This window comes from Danio rerio, chromosome 7, assembly GCF_052040795.2.
Source record: "Danio rerio strain M-AB ecotype USA chromosome 7, GRCz13ab, whole genome shotgun sequence".
Classification (NCBI taxonomy): Eukaryota; Metazoa; Chordata; class Actinopteri; order Cypriniformes; family Danionidae; genus Danio; species Danio rerio.
Window position 1 is genome coordinate 21,108,266 of NC_141027.1, and position 22,090 is coordinate 21,130,355.

The following is a 22,090-nucleotide window of genomic DNA, read 5'->3' on the forward strand; positions in this document are numbered from 1 at the left end:
GGTACCGCTAATTCTTTGTGTGGGAGTCATCTGCTACCGTCTGTCGCCAGAGCACCTCTATAGGTCAAAGGATTGAGGTTTTACCTGCATAGCACTTCCCTAGCTGGCCTCCGTTACACTCACCCCCAGTGCTTAATTTGTGAATTGCAAGGTTCCGGAACAGATCGGGGCATCGGATTCGGCATGTTACCCAAGGATGGAGAGGTGTTGCGCACAAAAGTGGAGAGCGGGGGTGGGGGGAGATTAAAAGTGAAAGTAAAGAGGATTGGAAAGTCGCGGAAGAAAGTGAAAGTGAACAACCGTCGAGGGAGGAGGACAGTTGAGGTGGGGGATTGGTAAAATGAGGTGCCGGATCCGAATCCGGCGTGTTTTAGCACAAATTAAGCCCTGCTCGCCCCCCCTAAACCTCACTGACTTCTCGGAAGAGCCCCCAAGTGTAACCCACTGGTCCCACTGCACCAACTCAGTCTGAGCTGGGATCGAACTGCTGATTCTTTGTGTGGGAGTCGTTTGCTCTTACAAGGAGGCTAAAGACCAATGACCTCTAGCGTTCGTCACTAGAGCACATTTAGAGATCAGAGGAGTGAGGATTTACCTGTATAGCACTTCGCTAGCTGGGCTCCGTTACATGTTGAACACAAAAGAAGATATTTTGAAAAATGGTGGTGGGAAAAAAGTCGGTGCAGGTGCCTGCAGTCAGCATTCTTCTAAATATCTTCTTTTGGGTTCAACAGAAGAAAGAAACGGATAAAGCTTTAAAACCACAGAAGAGCGAGTAAATTATGAGGCAATTTTCATTTATGGGTGAACTATCCCTTTATCAGCATGGATTTTAAAAGGGCGTCAGTTTAAATGGTTAATTGTTATGGTAACACTTTAGTTTAAGTACCAATTCTCATTATTAACTAGTAGCTCATATTATTATGACATTGACTATTCATTAGTACTTACAAAGTACATTTTCTGCATGATCTTATTATAGATTCCTTAATCCTACCTAATACCTAAACATAAGTACTAGCTTAATAAGTATTAATAAGCAGCAAACTAGGAGTTTACTGAGGCATAATTCATAGTTAATGGTGTTTCAATAATTGTACATTAAAATAAAGTGTGACCATTGTTATTATATTCCATCATTCTGACCTCAAAGAACAACTGCAATTTAGTTTAATACAAAAATCACACTTTTTTAAGCGAGCATGAAATCAGATCAAATACATACATAATGTCATTTTAAAGTGATAGTTCACCCAAATGTGACAAATCTGGAAATCATTTACTCACTTTTGACTTTTTTTCACAGCAATTTAAGTTTTTTCTTTTGTCGAATGCAAACAAAGACATTTTGAACAATGTTAGAAACTTGGAATCATTTATTATGGAAGTCAGTGGTTACAGGTTTCTTCAAAAATCAAAAGTAAGTAAATGATGGTAGAATTTTTAATATTAGGGTGAACTGATTCTAGCGTTCAAGCTGATTCTATTGGGATTGATTCAGTTTTCATTTATTTATTTTGGAGTTCACAGCATTTTAATCAAAATGACGTAACATCTCTTTGGTGTTTTATTCAAGACTTCTCCAGTAATTATTCGGCTTAAGTCCTGTTTAACCAACTGATCTCAAATTGAGATCTGCTTCATCCAATTCATTCATTCTTTTTTTTTTGGCTTAGTCCCTTTATTAATTGGGGGTTGCCACAGCGGAATGAATCGCCAACTTATCCATCACATGTTTTAGCAGCGGATTTCCTTCTAGCTGCAACACATCACTTGGAATCACCCACACACTCTTGCACACATTCACATACACTATGGCCAATTTAGCTTATTTCATTCGCCTATAGCACATGCATGTCTTTGGGTTGTGCGGGAAACTGGAGCACATCATGCATCATCATGCATCATCCAATACAACAACCAATAAATAGAAACGAGCTGTCACCTAAATTGTAATTCATTTCCCACAAATATGAATCTGAACATGAAAGATGCGTCACTACACTAAAAAAGTTGCAAGTTTTACACCAGCAATTAAATAGTAATAGTAAATTGTTACAAAGGATGACATTAAGTTCATCATAAAATCTGTGAATATAAAAACTGAAATAGTGTTTTCTTTTAAAATGGGATCCAATAATAATTAAAATATGTATTTACAACTTTTGTAAATTTTTTATTGTACTGCTATTGCACAGTGACTTTATAACATATTATTTAGTCATTTATTTTCCTTTGGCTTAGTCCCTGATTTATCAGGGGTCTCCACTGCAGAATGAACTGTCAACTATTCCAGCATATGTATGTATATGGAAACACCATTACACACATTCACACAGGCACTCATAAACTACAGCAAGTTTTTGTTTACCCAGTTCACCTGTATCACGTTTGGACTGTGGGGAAAATCGGAGCACCCAGAGGAAACCCACGTGAACATGGGAAGAACATGCAAACTCCACACAGAAATGCCAACTAGCCTAGCCGGGACTTGAACCAGCAAACTTCCTGCTGTGAGGTGACAGTGCTAACCACTGAGCCACCGTGCCACCTAAACATATCATTGCAAGTCTAAAATATTATCTCATGCAGCACTGAGGCTCATTCATCTTGTTTTGCGGATGATGCTTTTAGTGGAAAGTCAAAAACAAAGCTAATTTTTTTTGTTTCCCCCAGGACACTTCCTGTTTTCCATTAGCATCTTTTCCTAGTTTTCCTCTCCATCAAGCCTCTTTTCACTTAATGTTAACTTAATTTTCGATGCCTTTTCTTTTGTTTCCCTCTGTAATTCTTCTCTCTTTCACTCTCGCTTTCTCTCTCCCGCCAGCCGCGGCCATATGGAAGCCATTACGCCCGCTGTTCCTCTCACCGCAAACATTCCAGCAGTGCCTCCAGCTCTCTCTTTCTTCACAGCAGCCTCTCGCTCCCTCCTTCCCTTTCCTTCTCCCTCCTCTCCTCCCCTTTTATCTTTCACCTGTTTTGGTTGTCCTCATTTCCATCATTTTCAGAGTTTGTCTGCGGAGGTCATGTGATAATTGGCCACATGTGATCTGCTCATTGTCAGACAATTTGGTTACGTTGTAGCAACGCCGTGCCGTATTTACATATCGCCCTTTAGCTGTCATTAAGTATCTGTAAACAATCACATATCATTTTGCACCACGTAATTGTCTGTGGATGTTAGATGATAATCGCCGTAATGTGACCTCATTTTTAGTCGCGGCATGTGCTTTTGTAATCTTTCCTATGTTGTGTGTGGTGTTTGCACATAGTTGATTTGAATAGAAAGAAGACGGTTAAATATTTGTGTGTTCTGATGGGACCGCGGCTGCAATGCGACAGTCGCTCTAAATAAACACATCCATCACGTCGCAAAGGTTCTGTTTTGGCCTGAAATGTTTAGGCAAACTTGGACTACTGAACGCTTGAGGGGGTTTGGGAGCAGATTTAGTCCTGCTCGCTGTATAATTGATCAGAAAATGCAGGCCAAGGTGTAAATAAAAAGGCTGCATGTCAATGTTTGTCTTTTTATTTTTTTCTATCTATCCATCCATACCTTTATTCGTTTTTTGTTCTGTTTATTTTATTATGCTGTCACTCTATCTATTGTTCATTCTCTAATTTGATCTTTTAGCCATTCTCTCATTTTCTGTCTTTTGTTCATTCGTTTGTCCTATTATTCTATCCATCCATCCATCATTCTATTTATAATATTCATTATTTATCATTCTTTTTGTCATTCCATCCATCAATACATCCATCATCCCCCATCTTTCCATCCATGTGCTCATCCATCCATCTATGCATCCATCCACTTTTCCATCCTTGTGCTCATCCATCTATCCATCCATTTATCCATCCATCAATCCATCATCCTTCTATCTTTCAATCCATGTGCTCATTCCTCTATTTATCCATCCATTCATCCATCCATCCATCATCCTCCTATCTTTCCATCAGTGTGGTCATCCATCCTTTTATTATCCCTCTATCTTTCAATCCAAGTGCTCATCCATCCATCCACCTATCCATCCATCATCCCCTATCCATCCATGTGCTCATCCATCCATTCACCCATCATCCATCTATCTTTTCATTTATGTGCTCATCTATCTATCCATTCATCATCACTCTCTCTTTAAATCCATGTGCTCATCCATTCATCCATCCATCTATCCACCCATCATCCCTCTATCTTTCCATCTATGTGCTCATCCATCTATTCATCCATCTATACATCCATCCATCCATCCATCTATTCATCCATCTATACATCCATCCATCCATCCATTCATCCATCCATAATTCCATTGATCTTTCCATCCATGTGCTTATCCGTCTATCCATCCATCCATCCATCCATCATCCCTCTGTCTTTCCATCAATGTGGTCATCCATCCATATATTTATTATCCCTCATCTTCCCATCCATCCATCCACCCATCCATCCATCCATCCATCCATCCATCCATCCATCCATCATCCATCCATATGCTCATCTATCCATCATCCCTCTATCTTTCCATCCATATGCTCATCCATCCATCCATCCATCCATCCATCCATCCATCCATCCATCCATCCATCCATCCATCCATCCAGTTTGTCTAAACAATCTTTCTCTTATTGTTCTGTCTATCTATCGTTCATTATGTTGCTCCATCTATCGTTCATTGTCATTATATCTAATGTTTGTTCTATTTTTCTTCTGTTATTTTAGATCAATTGTTTTGTCATTCATCATTCTATTCTGTGTATATTGTTTTTCATTGTTCTATCTTACAATCTTCATAGCCAATCGCATGTTCATCAAGTCCAAGTTTGAAAAGTTTCCAATACGTTGTTATTTTTAATAGCTCAACACACTCTCTCTCTCTCTCTCAGTGTTTTTGCTGGTCTCTTGGCGTTGTGATAAGGGCTCGGATGTCTAACCGGTAGGTGTTGTTTAGTCTGGTCGCTGGAGACCCAGGACAGGGTTTAATCTGGCCCTGGAAGCTGACGATATAGCCGTGAAGAGAAAAGAGAGAAAGCGAGATGGGAGATTTACTCGTCCACTGAGAGGGCCGATATCTCCGGCCCACCGCTGGTCTGCTGGACGCCAGCCGTGATTCCAGCCCCTCTATGGCTCAGCTCCTGATGAGATCAATGCACGCTCGGAGGTAAAATCAGCTTAGTGAGGTGGAATAGAAGCTGAAAATGAAGTGGAAATTGCAGAAGTCAAAAGTCATTCTCACGCCATATCAAAGTGATTTGAACTGAAGGATTTCAGCTGGTGTGAGCTCGATAGCTTGTTATCACATGTAATCACCAACTTAGATCTAATTCTTAAATCTGGAAGCTTTTTTTCTTTAGTGGTTTTTGCTAAAGGAGACATGGCTATTTCTTATGCTTAGGATTAGGGATTGGAGTAAATCTTTAACCATATAAGCAATAAACCTTGGCACTAATTCAGTGTGTGGTTTGTTTAATAAACAAGGTCTTGAATTCTGTAGACTGCTATTATTTGAATGCAATTCAGTTTTTTTTTATATATTTTTTTATTCATGCCTGATGTAAGATATAATATGCATAGTAAAACAACCCAAGGACTTTTTAATGCATAATGGACACAAAGAAAACCTTAAAATATGTTTATTTGTTAGTTGATCAGATGGTTGGTTGGATGACATTGGTTGACCGAATTAATTGACAATTTATTTGCAGCAGGGCCACTAGAAACTGTCAGAATAAAAAATGTAGGTAATCTGTAGAAAAAAAGAAAAGAAAAAAAAACAGTAACTTCTTGCTCCATAATTACAAGTTATTACTGTCATTTTATAGATTATAGCTGTAATGATACAGATAATTACTGCCATTTTACTAATTATTACTGCAATTATACAAATTATTACTGTAATTATTACTGTAAGTATAATTTATTAATGTAATTATACTGTTTAATTAATGTGATTCTAATGGTTATTAGTGTAATTATGCAGGTTATTACTGTAATTATACAGATTAAATAATGTGATTATAAAGATTATTACTGTGATTACACAGATTGATCAATGTGATTATACAGATTAATTCAAGTAATTATGCATAACCTCTCTAAAAATTCCATAGAATTTTCCACTTTTAACATACCTTTAAAACAGAATTTTTTTAATTACTAAAAAAAAAGCTTAAGTACAAGTAGTTGCTGTTGTCAAAAAAAATGTAAATATAACTATAAACTATAATATAGTTTAACAAATATTTTTTTATGATATGTAGGTTAAACTCCAAAATAATTTGTCAGGTAAGGATGCCTCGAAAAAAAAAAAAAAAAATTGCAGCATACAAACAATAGGCTATTATTTGCTTTAATGTTCATATGTTTACTATCTTCAATTGTACTAAAAACTTTTTGACTGAATTTTTGTTTTCCTTTTTTTGCAGGAATAAATTGTAAATATTAATGTAAAATTACGTGTTATTCTCTGAAAAAACAGAAAATGTTCTTTTAAAAAACATAAAAATAATGTAAACTAAAATACAAGCAATAACTGTAAGTTTAATGTTAGAATTTATTACACAAAATATATGTAAAACGACAGCTATTTCACTGTATAATTGAAAAAAAAAAAAGGAAAATTCTGAGATTTAAAAAAATACAGACAATTACCTGTAAAATGACAATCATTTTTTATAGTGTAAGTTTAATGGACTCATAAGGTGTATTTAATTCAGCTTAAAACTTTAAGGCAACCAGAATTTTTTTTACAGTGTAGTTGATTTATAGTTGATTGGTTCGATTGTTTGATTGATTGATGTATTGATTAACCAATCATCTATTCATCTACTGACATTCAAAACCCCCCAAAATACCTACTTCTTAAAGCAAACATAAAAAACACCCACAAATTATACAGCATTTTCATGTTATCACAAGATGTTTTAGAGACTTAACTCATGGCCTCTTTAGATCTCATTGTAGTTGTTGGCTAATAAGGAACTACCTACATCTGCACAGTAGCACGATAATAATGACAGCAAAATAAACCACTCAAAAAACCATAGCAGCCTCCACTCAGTTTCCTTCAATTAATAATGAAGTCTCTTTTATTATTGAATTGTGGTATTATTGTAGAAGCTGTACATATTCATGCCAGACTGTGGCTGATGTCCTCATCTCGGGTGTGTTGAAACCTCTGCATTTATCATGTGAAGGATAGTCGGCCGTCTCTTACATTCTGTTTTTTTATGCTCACACACACACACACACACTCACACGCGCGCACGCACACACACAGAGGTCCACCTCACTGCACCTGTGCCCCGAGCTTGTTTTTGGACACAGCTCGAGTTTCTCTTGTGGAATCTTTGTAATGCAAGACTGATGAACAAGAGGACGGTGGAGGGGTTTACGGACTAGAAAGGTGGGATCGGGTGGAGGGGTGGGGGTGGCTGATGAGGGTCAGGGCTGTCAGGGGCGGGACGGGGTGAAACTAACACTCTTTTCTTTTCAAGAGCTGTCAGGGTCAGGGAAGGGCGTCGGCGGAGTTTGACAAAATGATGTTTCTGCCCTCATAAACGAGCCCGGCGCGCACACACTCCTGTCACCTCTGCCCCCCCTCCATCCCCCCACTGCTTGTTTCAATGTGTGACCATGAATGCCACCTTTGTTCCAGAGCGGCAGAGAAATGGAGAGAAACCGAGGGAGGGTGAGAGAGAGCCAAACAGGAATGATGAGTGTTTGGGATGAGAAGGAATGGTTGGAGGAGTGTATTATCATGTTTATATTTAGAGTAAACAGAGATGTCGATATAATTTGACTTTAATCTGCGCTTTGAAGGCCTGCCCGTGTGTGCGGTTAGCTTTTGTCGAGCTTTGCAAACACAAACACACACACTACTCCTCCACGAAAGTCTTCCAGCACATATAAGTCTGCTGTTTTCATCCTACTTCAATTCCACACTCTCAAACTTGACTTTGTGGCTGCATTTTTATACACGTCCCTTTTCCTTCAACTTTTTTTTCTTTCCATTCTCTTCTTCAAGCTTGACACGCGGGTCAGAAATTCTTTGGCGAGGTTCTGCAAACGTTCTCTAATTATCTGCCGAGTGCTTGCTTAACCCTGAGTTTGCTCATTAGACATTGCCGCCTGACAGTTGTTCAATCACGAAGGCTAATGCGGTCCAGTGCTGAAACATATGTAATTACACAGGCTGTGTGACTGGGTCTGGCGCACACACATGCTTTAAAAGCAGCGCTGATGGATTACAGCGTTTGTTGTGTCGGACTCTTTTATTCGGTTAGATTTAATGAAAATAGAATGTTTCTGGTCAAATAAACAAAGCTGTCTCTGTGTAACTGTAATAGAACAATATTGCTAGGCGATACACATACTTTGCAAACAGTATGCAAACAAAGACTTGATTGCTTTGACGACGCATTGCAAAATGTATTTTCATTATTCAAATAGATATAAACATGATGACTTTAAAGTCAACATGAAATTAAAATTGACTTTTGGAATGCAGTCTTTTAGTGAATATTCATGCATAGCACATGTATAGGACAGTAAAGTGTAGTCAAGAATGCATGGGGAGCAGAGAGAGGGGAAGGATCAGCAAAGGACCTCAAGCTGGGAATCTAACTTGAGTCTCCGTGAGCACCCTACGTGCTGTATGTTGACGTACTTAACCACTATATTGCCACCGACATGCATGCATGATCTTTTTTTCATTACAATTTCTAAATTGAAATGTTTCAAACCTTGCCCTTTTCCCTTTTCTCTGCCCTACAGTTTTACTTCTTTTGGAGTAATCTATGATTATATTTAGCATTTTCCATGCATTGCATATGTTCATAGATTTACTTTGATGCTTTGTGTCCACAAATCTGTGCTTGTGGTGTATTTGATTAAAAAAAAAAAAATTATGTACAGCACCTTTGGGCAGTTCAGGCAAGTCAGATCAAGTCCTATCTCCTTTATCAGTGGTCACCACAGCGGAATGAACCACTAACTTATCAAGCACATGACACATGTTTTACATAACGGATGCCCTTCCCAGCTGCAACCCATCACTGGGAAACACACATACACTGTCATTCACACACATACACTTTGGACTAGTGGGGAAAACCAGAGCACCCGGAGGAAACCCACTCCAACACTGAGAGAACATGCAAAATCCACACAAAAATGCGAGGACTTGAACCAGCGACCTTCTTCCTGTGAGGCAACAGTGCTAACCATTGAGCCACCATGCCACCCTGTTCTTTTTGAATGGGGTAAAAAAAAATTATAAAAAATAACTTTGACTTATATGTTAACTATACTATACATTTTTGCTACATATACTATACTTTCTACTACTTGTAAGTCGCTTTAGAAAAAAGCATCTGCTAAGTGAGTATCTGCAAATATTTCTAATCAGCAATAAAATAACATGTATTGTCTCATAAATATTTTACCTTCAATTCAAATCACATAAAAAACCATTACTGTCAGGTTGGTCCAGCCAATAGTGATAGTCTTAAGCGTGATTCTCAGGTTTCTGTGGGATCAAAGCATTTATGGTGACTGAAGTGATACAATGGCTTTCCCTAGGGCTTCAAAAAAAAAAAGAATCGAAATTGGCATTAAGAGCCTATAATCGATCTAATCTAAGTATTTGTTTACAGAAGATTCAAGAAATGCACTGTTTAAAATATTATTTACAGGATTTACAAGTGTTTTTTATTTAGAAGAGATACTGTTATTTTCTACTTTTAATATGGAAAAACATAGAAAACAATTAATTTTGTTTCCAAAGGTGCAAGTTATTTATTTTCTCTTTTTGGTTTTATGCAGAGTGTATTTTTAATTTCAGTTGTTCAACATTAATGTTCAATAAATAATCATAGATAGTAATGTGCGTTTACTTCAATTATTTTAAAATCAAGTAATGCATCCTCCATTTAAAATCTCTCACTTGTAATATGTGAGCATATTCACTGTACAAATCTTATCAGTGAACTATGATAAATAAAAAAATAAACAAATTAATCATTTGTTCATTAATTGTAATTGGGGGCGGTCCCTTCCACTGTGGTGACCCTAGATTAATAAAGGGACTAAGCTGAAAAGAAAATGAATGAATGAATGAATGAATAATTGTAATCCAGTTAAAATGCTCAATTAATCGAGATTTTGATTTTAGGCCAAATCGCCCAGCCCTAGCTTTCCCAATTACTGATTAGCTCTTTTATTTTAGAAGCATAGTGAACCGTTTTTGTAGAGTTTTTGATTTATTCTGCCTTTTTAAAAAATAGAGCTTGAGGCATCCTCTGCATTCAAAGCAGATGCGAACTAGCCAATACGCTCACACCTGTGATCAATTTGCTTTATATGAGCTCACATTCTCGTATTGCATTTTGTGGCATACATATTGTATGTACGTGGAGTGCTAAAGTTGGCGTCAACTGAAAAACATGCATTAAAAATGTTAGATGTTTTATTTATTGTACACATATAGCAGTGGTCCCCAAAGTGGAGTTCGCGGGACAATGACAGGGGGTCACATGGTGATTTCCAAAAGTCTTTTTTTTTATTAAACTACACTGTAAAACCCAACAGTCAACTTCATCAAACGAAATGAGTGTAGTTAACTTAAAATTTACTGAAAGTTAAATCTACTCATTTTAAAAGTTGCAATCGGTTTCTTCAAACGGTTTGAGTTATCTTAACTTTTGGGGTTTTACAGTGTATTAGAATTACAATATTTTAATTTATAACCCATAGAATATAATAATAATAGTTAATAGTTACTTAAAAACAACAACATGCAATTGAAAAGCCATCAGCCTTACAATTACATACAAAAATATATTTTTTACTTGTTCAAACTACTTAATTAAATTGAGCTGAAACAACACAATTCTTGATATTTCATTGGAACAACGATGTTCAATCCACATAAGTTTGTTAAAAGTGTTAAATTGACTTAATGGATTTGTGTTGGGACAACATGAGTTAATTGTGTGGAAACCTGCACTGTTTACAGTGTATTTTTTTCATAGGAGTGGTGTTTACGATTGATTTTATAGCACCAAGTTAAACTTTCTGACACCTATACAGCAATCAAATACGTAAAACACTAATACAGGCCGCAACTGAACATTGAAAATAATCTCTGATTGGCGGCCTCCAAAATTAAACCCAGAATAGGCTTGTGCTGAAAACATTGTATCCACCAGTCTCTTTAGCTGAGGTTAATATTAAATTAAACAAATTAATAAATGATTACAAAAATTTTATGATTATTAGACTGTTTTTGTGTTGTCAATATGCTCATGTTTATGTAGACCTTTTGTTGTGTGCGCAATGTATTTATATTTATAACTACCTCTGAGGAATTTGGGGGTTGTGATTTACTGGAATTGTTATTTTAGGGGCTGCAAGCTGAAAAGTTTGGGAACTCCTGACGTATAGTACATTATCTGGGACACAACTTATATTAATAGGCCTAGTTGTTGTGTTGCCTGGCAACTTTAAAGACAATTACAGTAACGAACAAAATGACTTGTTCTTCTAATTGTTAGCATTACTAATAAAAAACAAATAATTTACCACACTTTGCAGGAGAATTAGGGATGTTTTAGGCAATTTGTGTTGCATTGTCTCTAATAACACCCTTAAAAATGCTAACACGTATCCTCTAATGGCTTATTGTTTAATATCCCGCTAGTAATGTGTGATGTAGTGAACTTGCAGTGAGTTCGGCTAAATGCTGTTCTGTCACGCTGACACGGAGGGCGTGAGAGGGAGGGAAGAAGAGAGAAGGTGTGAATGTGGTGATAAAGGCCAGGATTCTTCTACTGGGTCTCAGCTGAGAGTTCAGTGGGTTAGAGCAGACCAGCGTGACCATGTCAACAACTGAGTGAGCGCCTCTCTTATCTCCGGCATCCTCTGCCCGCTCGCTTTCTTCTCGCTCTGTGTCCACCTGTTTTTTTCCCCTCCTTCATTGTTCGTCTCTGTTTACTCTTTTCCTTTAGGTTTCGTAAGCTATTTTATCTCTCATTCACCCCTTTCATTTGCTCCTCTGATCCGCAACACCTCTCTCTCTCTCTCTCTCTCTCTCTCTTTCTGTGTGTTCTTTCTATTCTCCAAATCAAGTCTACTGTGACGGTGTCTGCGATGAACCAGATAAAAATCTACCTAACAGAATGCGTATGCAAAAAAATGTCTTTTGCATCTGCAGGATGTTTTGGTACTTTTGTTCGTCTGTTTTCCGGTGTGTGTGTCTATATTGTCTACCTGAGGAGAAAAAAAAAAAACTCTCTTAGCAACGGCTTGTGTCTGTGTTTTGTTTTGGCTGAAGGACATGTTAAAGGAAAGCTGTTAAATGAAGCTCATTCAGCAGTGTCGGCCTCCTAATGTGGACTTGTCCATTAGTTGTTTTTTCCAGAATCGCCATTGCAGGAACAAAACAAACCTTTTATACATGTTGGCATGCTGTGGTAAAGTAAAAGACGTGATGTAATGCTGAGTTCTGGTTTTGCTGGGAAGTTATGAGTTTGGAGATTGTAATTGCTGTATCACATGATGTAAGTTTGAGTGATTTCAGACAGAATAGAATGGACTGACAGGACAGTCATCATATATATTCATCTCTATATGACCTTTTTGACAAAACCGCAATGTTTTTATGTGCTAATGGAACAATGTAGAGCAAAGGATGCTTATTATATGTATCATTAAGGCTTGGTCTGAATTTCAACTGTAGTTTGGCAGGAGAGAATGATTAGTGCACAAGTTTAGCATTTTACAGTAATTTCTAAAGGATCTTTATTGATGCAAAAAATTTAGCTTGGACATTAAAGGAATAAATGACATTTTAAGATATATTCACTTGGAAAATAGTTATAACAAATTGTGATTCTCCTTTCGGTGTACATGTTACTGGCAATGTGTGAAATCTGGCATGCCTAGGAAATGAATCGAATAGCTAAAACCGAATGTCAAAGGATGGAATAATTGCTACTTTATACATTGCCTAGGCATTCTATTGAATGCAGTATGTAACTGGCCTACCCCCGCCATTTTTCCCGCCACTGATGTTGGAGGTGGCACTTTGGTCATTGTTTGATGTAGCCGATCGAAGCATGTGAGTGTTGAACGTTATTGTAAGACAGCATATTGCCAACGAGGTTACGAGGTTCCACTACACCACATCACAGATAATATTGTAACAGATAATTCAATCTCAATTCTGCTGTCATTGTTTTTTTTTTGTAAGAACATCATACAGAAATGCTTTATTTCGTATTCCTTCCACTTTAAAATACGTAATGTCAATAAAGGCTTTTGTTGTGCTCTTCTGACAGTTTGCCTAAATGATATTTGTCATTCTATATAATGCATTGGAATTGAATGCCTAGGAAAAGTATAAAAAATCTTTACAAAAAACTTATATTTCATATTTTGCCTAAAAACATTAGCCGTTCTATACATTTCCTAGGTGTTCTATACAATTCCGAGATTTCACACATTGCCCGTAGCATACATAAATACACTACCTGACAAAAGTCTTGTTGTCGATTCCAGTTGTAAGAGCAACAAATAATAACTTGACTTCTAGTTGATCATTCAAAAAAGTGGCAGAAGGTAGATTTTTCCTATGAATTATCTATTAAACTGCATCTCACACATCACATCTCACATCATCACATATACTGCAGAAGACCTATTGGAACCCGCATGGACCCAAGATTCTCATTGAAATCCGTCAAATTTGTTGATAGAAAAATCATGGTTTGGGTTTACATTTAGTATGGGGGCATGCAATAGATTTGCTGGGTGGATCATCAACAGCCTGAGGTATCAAGACATCTGTGCTGCCATTACATTACAAACCAGGAGAGAGGGCAAATTCTCCAGCAGGATAGCGCTCCTTCTCATACTTCAAATCAAAGTTCCTGAATGCAAAGAAGGTCAAGGTGCTCCAAGATTGGCAAGCCCGGTCACCGGATATGAATACTATTGAGCATGCCTGGGGTAAGATGAAGGAGGATAATCCAAAGAATCTTGATGAATTCTAGAAGTCCTGCAAGAACAGTTTTGGTAAAATAAGTATAATTTAAAGGCCTTTACCTTTCATATAAGCCACTTTTGATACCAAACGGTTAACTAGATATCAAGTTATACTTTTGATTAAAGCAGCATTTTTAAAAGAGACCTCTTTCACAAACAAATAAAATTCCTTTACTGACCTTAATTAATTTATTTTTTTTACCAGCATTCCACTTACTATTCACTATACTTTAAAACTAAAAACTCCAAAAAGCCAACAAGTCTCAACCGCTAATACTTCAGCTGTGTTGAACCCAAAAAATTCCTTTTAAGTTGTGTGTGTGTGTGTGCATGGGTGGGTGGGTATCGGTCAGTCTAATTGTGGTACGTGAAGTGAGTGTTGAGTGTGTGTCGAGTGTCTGTTCTCTCCACTGGAAGAGCTGCTGATAACCTTTCTAACCTGTGTGAGAAGGACAGGAAACTCTTCACCCAATGGAATGCCACACACACACACGCACAAGCCTTTTTTCCCTCCTCACACACTCTGCTTTTGTGTCTTAAGAACAGAAGCAACTAGCTTTAATAAACATGCCCCAGATTTCCATTCTATGGTAATGTATAATGGATCCTCCCGTCATTACGTGAAAGTATTTCCTTATTTCTTTTCAGATGTAAACATGCGGACCATAAAAAAAAAACCAAAGCCCGACTGCCTTAATTTGTTTTCATGTAAATAGCCGTTGGTGTGGCTGGCTGTTTAGAGATGATGATAAAATGGTAATTAGCGTCTGCGAGTCGTTTAGTCATTTGTTTACATAGAAAGAATTCAAAGGAAACTCCCTGAGATTCGGCAACAGCCAAGTTCTCCTGGAAATTGGAAGCTTTTATGCGGGTCCTCGGCTGTGCTTTGATCTGACATGGTTTCCTTTGGAAACAAGCATCTCGGGGTGGGATTTGGATCCGGACTTGCCTATTCATTCTCATTAGAGTCACTTGTTGAAGATGCAAGAATGGAGCATCATATCGGTGCAAATGCAGTCGTCAAAAACCTTGAAGTCTCACCACCTTCGGATGATTTACACAGCGGAAAAGAGCACTTTCATTGGGGCTTTGAATAAACAGGAAGAGAGAGAGGCGAACAGGGTAGATGAATGAAGTGTAAACGAAGAGGATGGGTTTCTACTTGTAGGCAAGGTGATTTAGCGAATAAAGAAACCCAGGGAGAGTGTGGTTGAATCCACACCTGCTCCAGTAAATGCCAGCCGGTTCCCGAGGCTGCCAGCGAACCCACAGACATTTTCAGGAGAAGTGTATGCTTCTGTCAGCAAATGTCCTTAAGCGAGAGGTTATAGCGGCGCATTAAGCCAGTCATTCGCATCCCATGATGCATCCATGGCCTCTTTTCTGAACCATATAATTGACAGGTTTTTGCAGGTCTGCCCTGCCACAAACAAACACCAGCCTAAAAATATGAACACTTATTGTGTATGGGGCTCAGTATTTATAACGTTTTAAAATTTCGCTGATTCATCGAAAATAAAGTTAGCGCATAGGTCATTTTAAGAACATTTTATTGCTTTATAGTAATGTGTTTTGAAATAAATCTGGATGTTTGGTGATCAAAATAAAAAAAATACTTCTAAAAAAAAAAAAAAAAAGACAGTAGTTTACATACCAAAATAAAGCTTGCGTTAAAATAAAAGGAAAAAAAAAAGATTGATTCAATTTTTAATTAAGCACCATTCAACACTATAAACCGCAGTTGGTTCGCTTACTTTAAAAAGTGAGCAAATACGTTGCCTTAAAAGTGTCAGGTTTACTTTTAAAAGCTAGTAAACCTGTTGTAACATGCAACTGTTATGTTGATAAAACGTCATTTTTATTGATATCAACGTCCCAATTCGCATGCTTGTACTACGCCCCAAAAGTATGCACTTTTATGTGAAGGAAAAGTATAAACTTTTGAGTGTGTGACAGAAGAGTATGCAAGCTTTAGGACATACTACTTCCTCATTAACATCATTATGTACTTAGCCCTGTCAATCATCCACACATCCATACTTCTTTCATATTTCATTTATTAACTTATTGGAGAAGCAACAGCAGCAGGATAATCTGCCATTCACAAGTCTTTCATGCAGAGAAATCCCCTCAGGTCTTTGGATAATCATGCGTTCAGACGTTAATGTTCCAACACATCTTAATATAAGTTTACATTGTTGTTGCAGAAGAAATGTAACACGGGAACCATTATTTAAACGTCTTCCAGTGTGCTAGATTAACAATCATTCAAATATCTTTACTGAAGCGGTTGGTCTCGCTCGTCTGCCATGTTTGTAGTTTGTTTACACTTTTTACCCGAATTTGTAGCTCTAATCAAATTCATGTCCAATGTGCAATGTACTATGGGAAATATCAGCGGTAGAGTATGGACACTTTCCCAGAGATGGGTTGTGGCTGGAAGGGCATGCGCTGCGTAAAAACTTGCTGGATAAGTTGGCGGTTCATTCCGCTGTGGCGACCCCGGATAAATAAAGGGACTAAGCCAACAAGAAAATGAATGAATGAGTATGGACACTTACAGTATATACTTTAAAATAGTAAACCATCTGGGAATTTTTGGCATGCTCTTTTAAACATACTACAATTTGGGACATACTATTTCTATTTTCGAATACTATTTCAGACTGATAGTATGCAAATTGGGAAGCAGCGAATATCTGGACATTTATTAATACTTATTCATAATTAAAATTCAATTTGAGGAATTCATTTATTTGCCAGTGAATGTATGTTTTTTTACCGTAATGTCATTACATTCTCTCTCTTTTCCTCTTTCTACAGGTTTAGTGACGATAAGGGTTATGTCCTGTACCCTCAAATTGGTGATCGTCTGGATCTCATTTGCCCGTCTTCAGATCCGCCTGGCCCTCGTGCCCCTGCTGATTATGAGTACTATAAACTGTACCTGGTTTCGTCTCGGGAGCAGGCAGACAGGTGTGAAGTGACCGGAGCCCCGAACCTGCTTCTCACCTGCGATAAACCCAACAGCGACATGCGCTTCACCATCAAGTTTCAGGAGTACTCGCCAAACCTGTGGGGCCACGAGTTTAAGACCAACCACGACTACTTCATCATTGGTGAGTCCGTGCAAATGTGTGATGTGAATCAAAATGTTTAGATTATTCAAGCCTAGAGTTGATTTAGCTAACGCCCTTGTTTATTGTTTTAATCCATGTTAGAAGAGATGGAATGATTTCATTATCACGGTTTGGTTTGTTTAGCTTCAGACTACTCGGTGAAGTCACGATGGGATTTGGCTGATTGTGACTTTATCAAATGGAACAATCTCGCTCTGGGTCGAGTTACTAAGGGTTGTTTTTAAAACAGTGCACAGTAGCTTGATGGAAATGAGGGCAACAGAAGCCTGTCAACATCAACATTTCGAAAGTGGATTTGACGCTGGGGAAGTCCTGACACCCTTAGGCCCAAACATGTAATGGCCATGTTTTTAGTGCCAATTGCTAGTATTTATACAGTGATGGAAAACCTGGAATTTTAATTGATTTTCCAATCTGGCCAAGTCATTGGAAGTGTGATTAAAATCTTAAAAGTTATGGAAAAGCCCTATAACATTTAAGCGATTATATGCCTGACTCCCCATCAAAGCACTCTCAAATCTCAGGACTTTTTTTCTGACACATTTGTACCATAAAAGTGTAGTTCTAGAAACTTGAGGCCGTCATCTTACTTTCATAGTCTGGTATTGTTCCAAGATGCATATTCAGCTGGAAAAAATGTAGGACTGGACTCAATTTTATCCACCAGGAATTAATTGGATCACGAATTTGGACACAAGTGCAACTCTGGTGCTAGTGTGCACCAACAAATCATTCAGAATATAACCATGTGTCGTAGGAAAGAAAACCCAGTTACATTTTTTTGAATATACACTACCTTTCCAAGCTTTGTGGGTCAATATGATTGTTTAAAAATACATAATACAGTAAGAACCGGGGTATTATTTCAAATGAAAATGTCTTTTACATTTTAGCATATTTTAAAATGAGGTTATTGCATTTGATGAATTTTCAGCACAATGATTCAGTTTTTCAGTGTCACTGTGCTTCAGAAATCATTCTAAAAAAATCATCTGATGCTTAACAAACTACTCGTTACTAAACAAAGTGCATACACACCCTAGCAAAACCTGGTTGTTAATTTGCATTTTAAGTGCATAATCCTGATCTGTACACAGAGTTAAGTCATTTATAGGAGTGACCATCACATACAACAACCAAAAAACTCCCAAAAATTTTGATTCTACATGGTGTCTAGAGAAGGGAACTGAACACTGGTTGTTAGTGATGCATTTTTATGTGTCTCCCTTCTGTACATGCTTAATAATAAAAACCAGCTGCTCAGTGCAAGAATTAACAGGGAAAGTGGTGTGAGCTTTGACTTGTTTGTGTTGCCAGATTAGCAAACAAGTCCCATAATGAGCCGAAATGAACCAAAATGTTTTATATTAAGAATAAAATCGGGATATTGCTGTCAGCATCTTCCCACTATAATCCATAAACTTCATTCATTTATGAGCCATGCTCAAACAACAAGCCCAAAGACGCTTATAATAAGTGGACATGGCAGGACTTCAAGAGCTTGTTCTGTGAGGCTGATTTCCAAGCATAAACAAAACACGACACCTCTGTCATCTGTGCTTTAGTTCAAATTGCAGAACGTGTCTTGGGTTTGGTGCTGTAATATTAAATCGTCCCAAAATAGCAAATACCAGCTGATAGCGAACACCAAATATGTGAGCATCCTGAAAGTTATTTTAAATGTAATATTGTCAATCATTGCAAGTTTGCATTTACTTGCGTATTTATCAGTTTGTCTGGATTTACAGTTTATGCTTATGTGTTTGAGTAACTCATCCGCAAACTACTGATGACTTTTTTACTCTGTTGCCTGGCATTCAGTCTCTCTATAGCAGGTTAAGCAGAAGTGTACTATTTAATTTAGAAGTTATTTAACAAAGTGAATATCAGATAAAAATCAGAAATATCTGATCATCATCAAAGTTATTTAATTTGGTGGTCTTATTTAAAATGGCCATTTTTGTTTCTTGGGCAGAAAAGTGCAGCTCCTTTCTCTTTAAAAGGGTAAACACAATATTCTCCATACTGTTTGAATCAATGAAATCTAACAACGACCATATTTTAAATTTTGATTCCATCCATTCAAATCATTTCAAAGCTACAGTTTTTCAGGTTGATCAAGCTAATATTCACATGCACTCGAAGGGCATTAATTCACCACACCAAAATCATTTAAGGCTGTTCCTGGGGTACAATACAATAGAAAATGAAGACAACCAATAATTTTGTCAAACATGTAATATCAGTGTACAATATGGTAATTAAATACTGTATATAAAATTAGAAATCTCAACTTTGCTCTGTCAAAACATTGTACCTATCAAACAATAGATTCATAAGACCAAAAACTGGCCATTAGACATAGACAAGGTGAATTCTATAACACATTTAACAACTAGAGGGAGAGGAGATCCAGTGGCAGTTCTCAGATGGACTGGCTGATTTAAAGCTGCTCTGGGTGGGGTAGGAGAGCACGGAGCTCCCACTGACTGCCTGGAGCCCAGATGTCCGAATGTACTGACACAATTTTTTAAAGACTCCCTGTCTTTGTAAATAAACTGCCAATTTGAGTTTAAAACAAGTACATTCTCAGCTGAAAAACTCTTAAAACTTAATTTTGTGACACAACAGAGGAATTCTGTGCATTTTGTCCTCCCCCATTAACTTTCACTGGCTGGGTTGCAGTGCATACTACAGATACCTGTCTGTCACAATTTTGCGAGGTGAGTGGTATGTCTGAATGCATAGTATTAAAAAAACAATTAGCGAGAAGTGCCTGAATGACCTACTATTTCCATCGAGATCCTGAAGTGCGCCTCTAATGGACACTACACTATCCCATGATGCCATACGAGAGAATTCTTGAATGGGAATGAAGCGACGCAACTGACGCTTGGTAGGTCATGTGATAATGACTAATGGTGGATGTAGTACTTCATATTTATACTATATAATGGGCGATGGGTTGTGGTGTGGGGGTGATGGTTCATAGGTTACTCGGCAACCATTAACTGTTTTCTTAGAAAATGACAAAACATTGCTGTAACTCTGATACAAGTTTATTTATGGAAAAATTACAAAGCACTGCAATGTTTGGGTTTTCAGTGTTTGTCTGAGATAATTAGTCATCCGAAATGTGTGTATTCCATACAAGCTGAAGCTGATCGGTCAGCTCTTGTCATCTGACTCGCAGTGCTCTCATAGCATTCATTCAACTGGGTGCGTCTGGAAGGTGCAAGTCACGCACCTCCATTAAAAATTAAGAACTCTAGAAAAGACATGAATGACCCCTAGAAAGCCGTTGTCATTTGTGTTCTCCAGCAGTTGATCTTTCTGCACAGACAGGGTGGATTCACCTGATTTGTTGACAAATGGGTTGCAGATCCATTCCTTGGCAGTTTGCGGGTCTTCCACTGGGCGTTTTCCCCTTAGCATAGAAAATTTCCAAAGGCGTCAGTTTCTTACTCATTTTGCAGCTTGTGGGTTAAATATGGCCGCTCAAGTGACCGAGATGTAAGCGAGAGAATACGGCTATTTTTAATATAAAAAGATTTTTCTGAATAAAAGATCCTTCAAAGTCAGATAATAAATAAAATGGAAATAATTAATGATTTCTTGTACAGCCCAGTACCAATTGATCAACTGACCGGTACCAGTCCGCAGCCCGGAGGCTGAGGACCACTGATCTAGACCATACTTTTCTAATGATTATGTAGTAAATCAAAATGTAGTACATGCTTGAGTACACTGTAATCAATTCCCAGAATCTCACAACATGTTACTGTAATTTTTCAAAGTAAGTAACATTAGTATCACTTTACAGGATTTAACTGTTAAACTTTACATATTCAGAATTTTATTGTGCAATTAAGGCAGGCATCAGGATTACAAAAAATATCAGTAAAAATAGCTATATCTTTTGCACGTTAATTATAGGGATTTAAACACTATTAATATTTTATTCAACATAGAAATTGATACACACAAACCTTTATGCTAGTACAGGCACTTTTTTAATATTAAGAAATTTTTACAGAAGTATTGTTATTATGAAGTACTTCACAGTAATGTACCGTTAATTTATATACACTACCTAACCTTGAAAATAATGCAATTATTAGCCAGTAATTTACTGTAAATTTTGGATGCAGCCATAATACATTTGCTTTACATTTTATATTTGCATATTTTTGTATTACATTCCAAAGAGCTATGTTTACAACACCACCATAGAAAAATAAAACTGTATCAGTGCTGACTTGCCCACAATGGAACGTCTCAGCAAAAGGAAAGTGGTTTAAAATTAAAATAAATTGCAGTTTAGAACATTTGTACTAGATATGTGGAAATATGCCCAAGTTCTCTCCAAAACGCATAGAAACATACTTTTAGAAAAAACAAATCACGCACAAGTCATTGAATTTGTTTGGCTAAAAGTTTTGCGAGCCCTTTATGCCTCTAAAGCAAGAGAATGAAAGCGAGAGAGTGACGGAAAGGCTGGGAAAGGAATAATAGATGAAGACAGAAGAGAGTGAGTTGATGGCTTTATAGATGTGTGGGCTTTTCTTCCACCGGGGTCAGTTGTCAGTCAGATCATATTCATGCATTTTGAAGCCGGATAATGACGCGAACAGCATTTCAACTGCAGGAAGTGCTAAAAATCAGTCAGTTTTCAGGAGCCTGAGGTGATATTTTGAAATTGTCTTTATGATGTGTGTGTGTGTGTGTGTAAAGGTGTGGAGATGTGTTGTGTCTAATATTAGCAGTTGCAGGTTTTGCAGACGCTGTGTCTGTGAGATAAGGATCAAACTCTTTCCACTGGCTGCTTAATGGGCAAACAAGTGTGAGTTTGCCGGTATGTGAACGTCAGGGCTCTTCTGTATCCTGTTAAGCCTTAACGTAGGTG

The 22,090-nt window shown here is 37.5% G+C and overlaps 2 protein-coding genes across 4 annotated transcripts in view; one reads left to right on the plus strand and one right to left on the minus strand.

Moving 5' to 3' along the window:
* Positions 1-22,090, minus strand: part of LOC147843097 (uncharacterized) — a 552,330-nt gene that overhangs the window by 71,488 nt on the left and 458,752 nt on the right. The gene's annotated exons all lie outside the window — the stretch shown is intronic.
* Positions 1-22,090, plus strand: part of efnb3b (ephrin-B3b) — a 125,876-nt gene that overhangs the window by 57,112 nt on the left and 46,674 nt on the right. For all 3 annotated transcript variants that reach the window (XR_015494533.1, XR_015494532.1, NM_131806.1), the window contains 1 exon segment: positions 16,868-17,163. Coding sequence is in view for 1 of the 3 variants with exons in the window: in NM_131806.1 (NP_571881.1) it covers positions 16,868-17,163 (296 nt within the window). In the remaining 2 variants the exon portion in view is untranslated.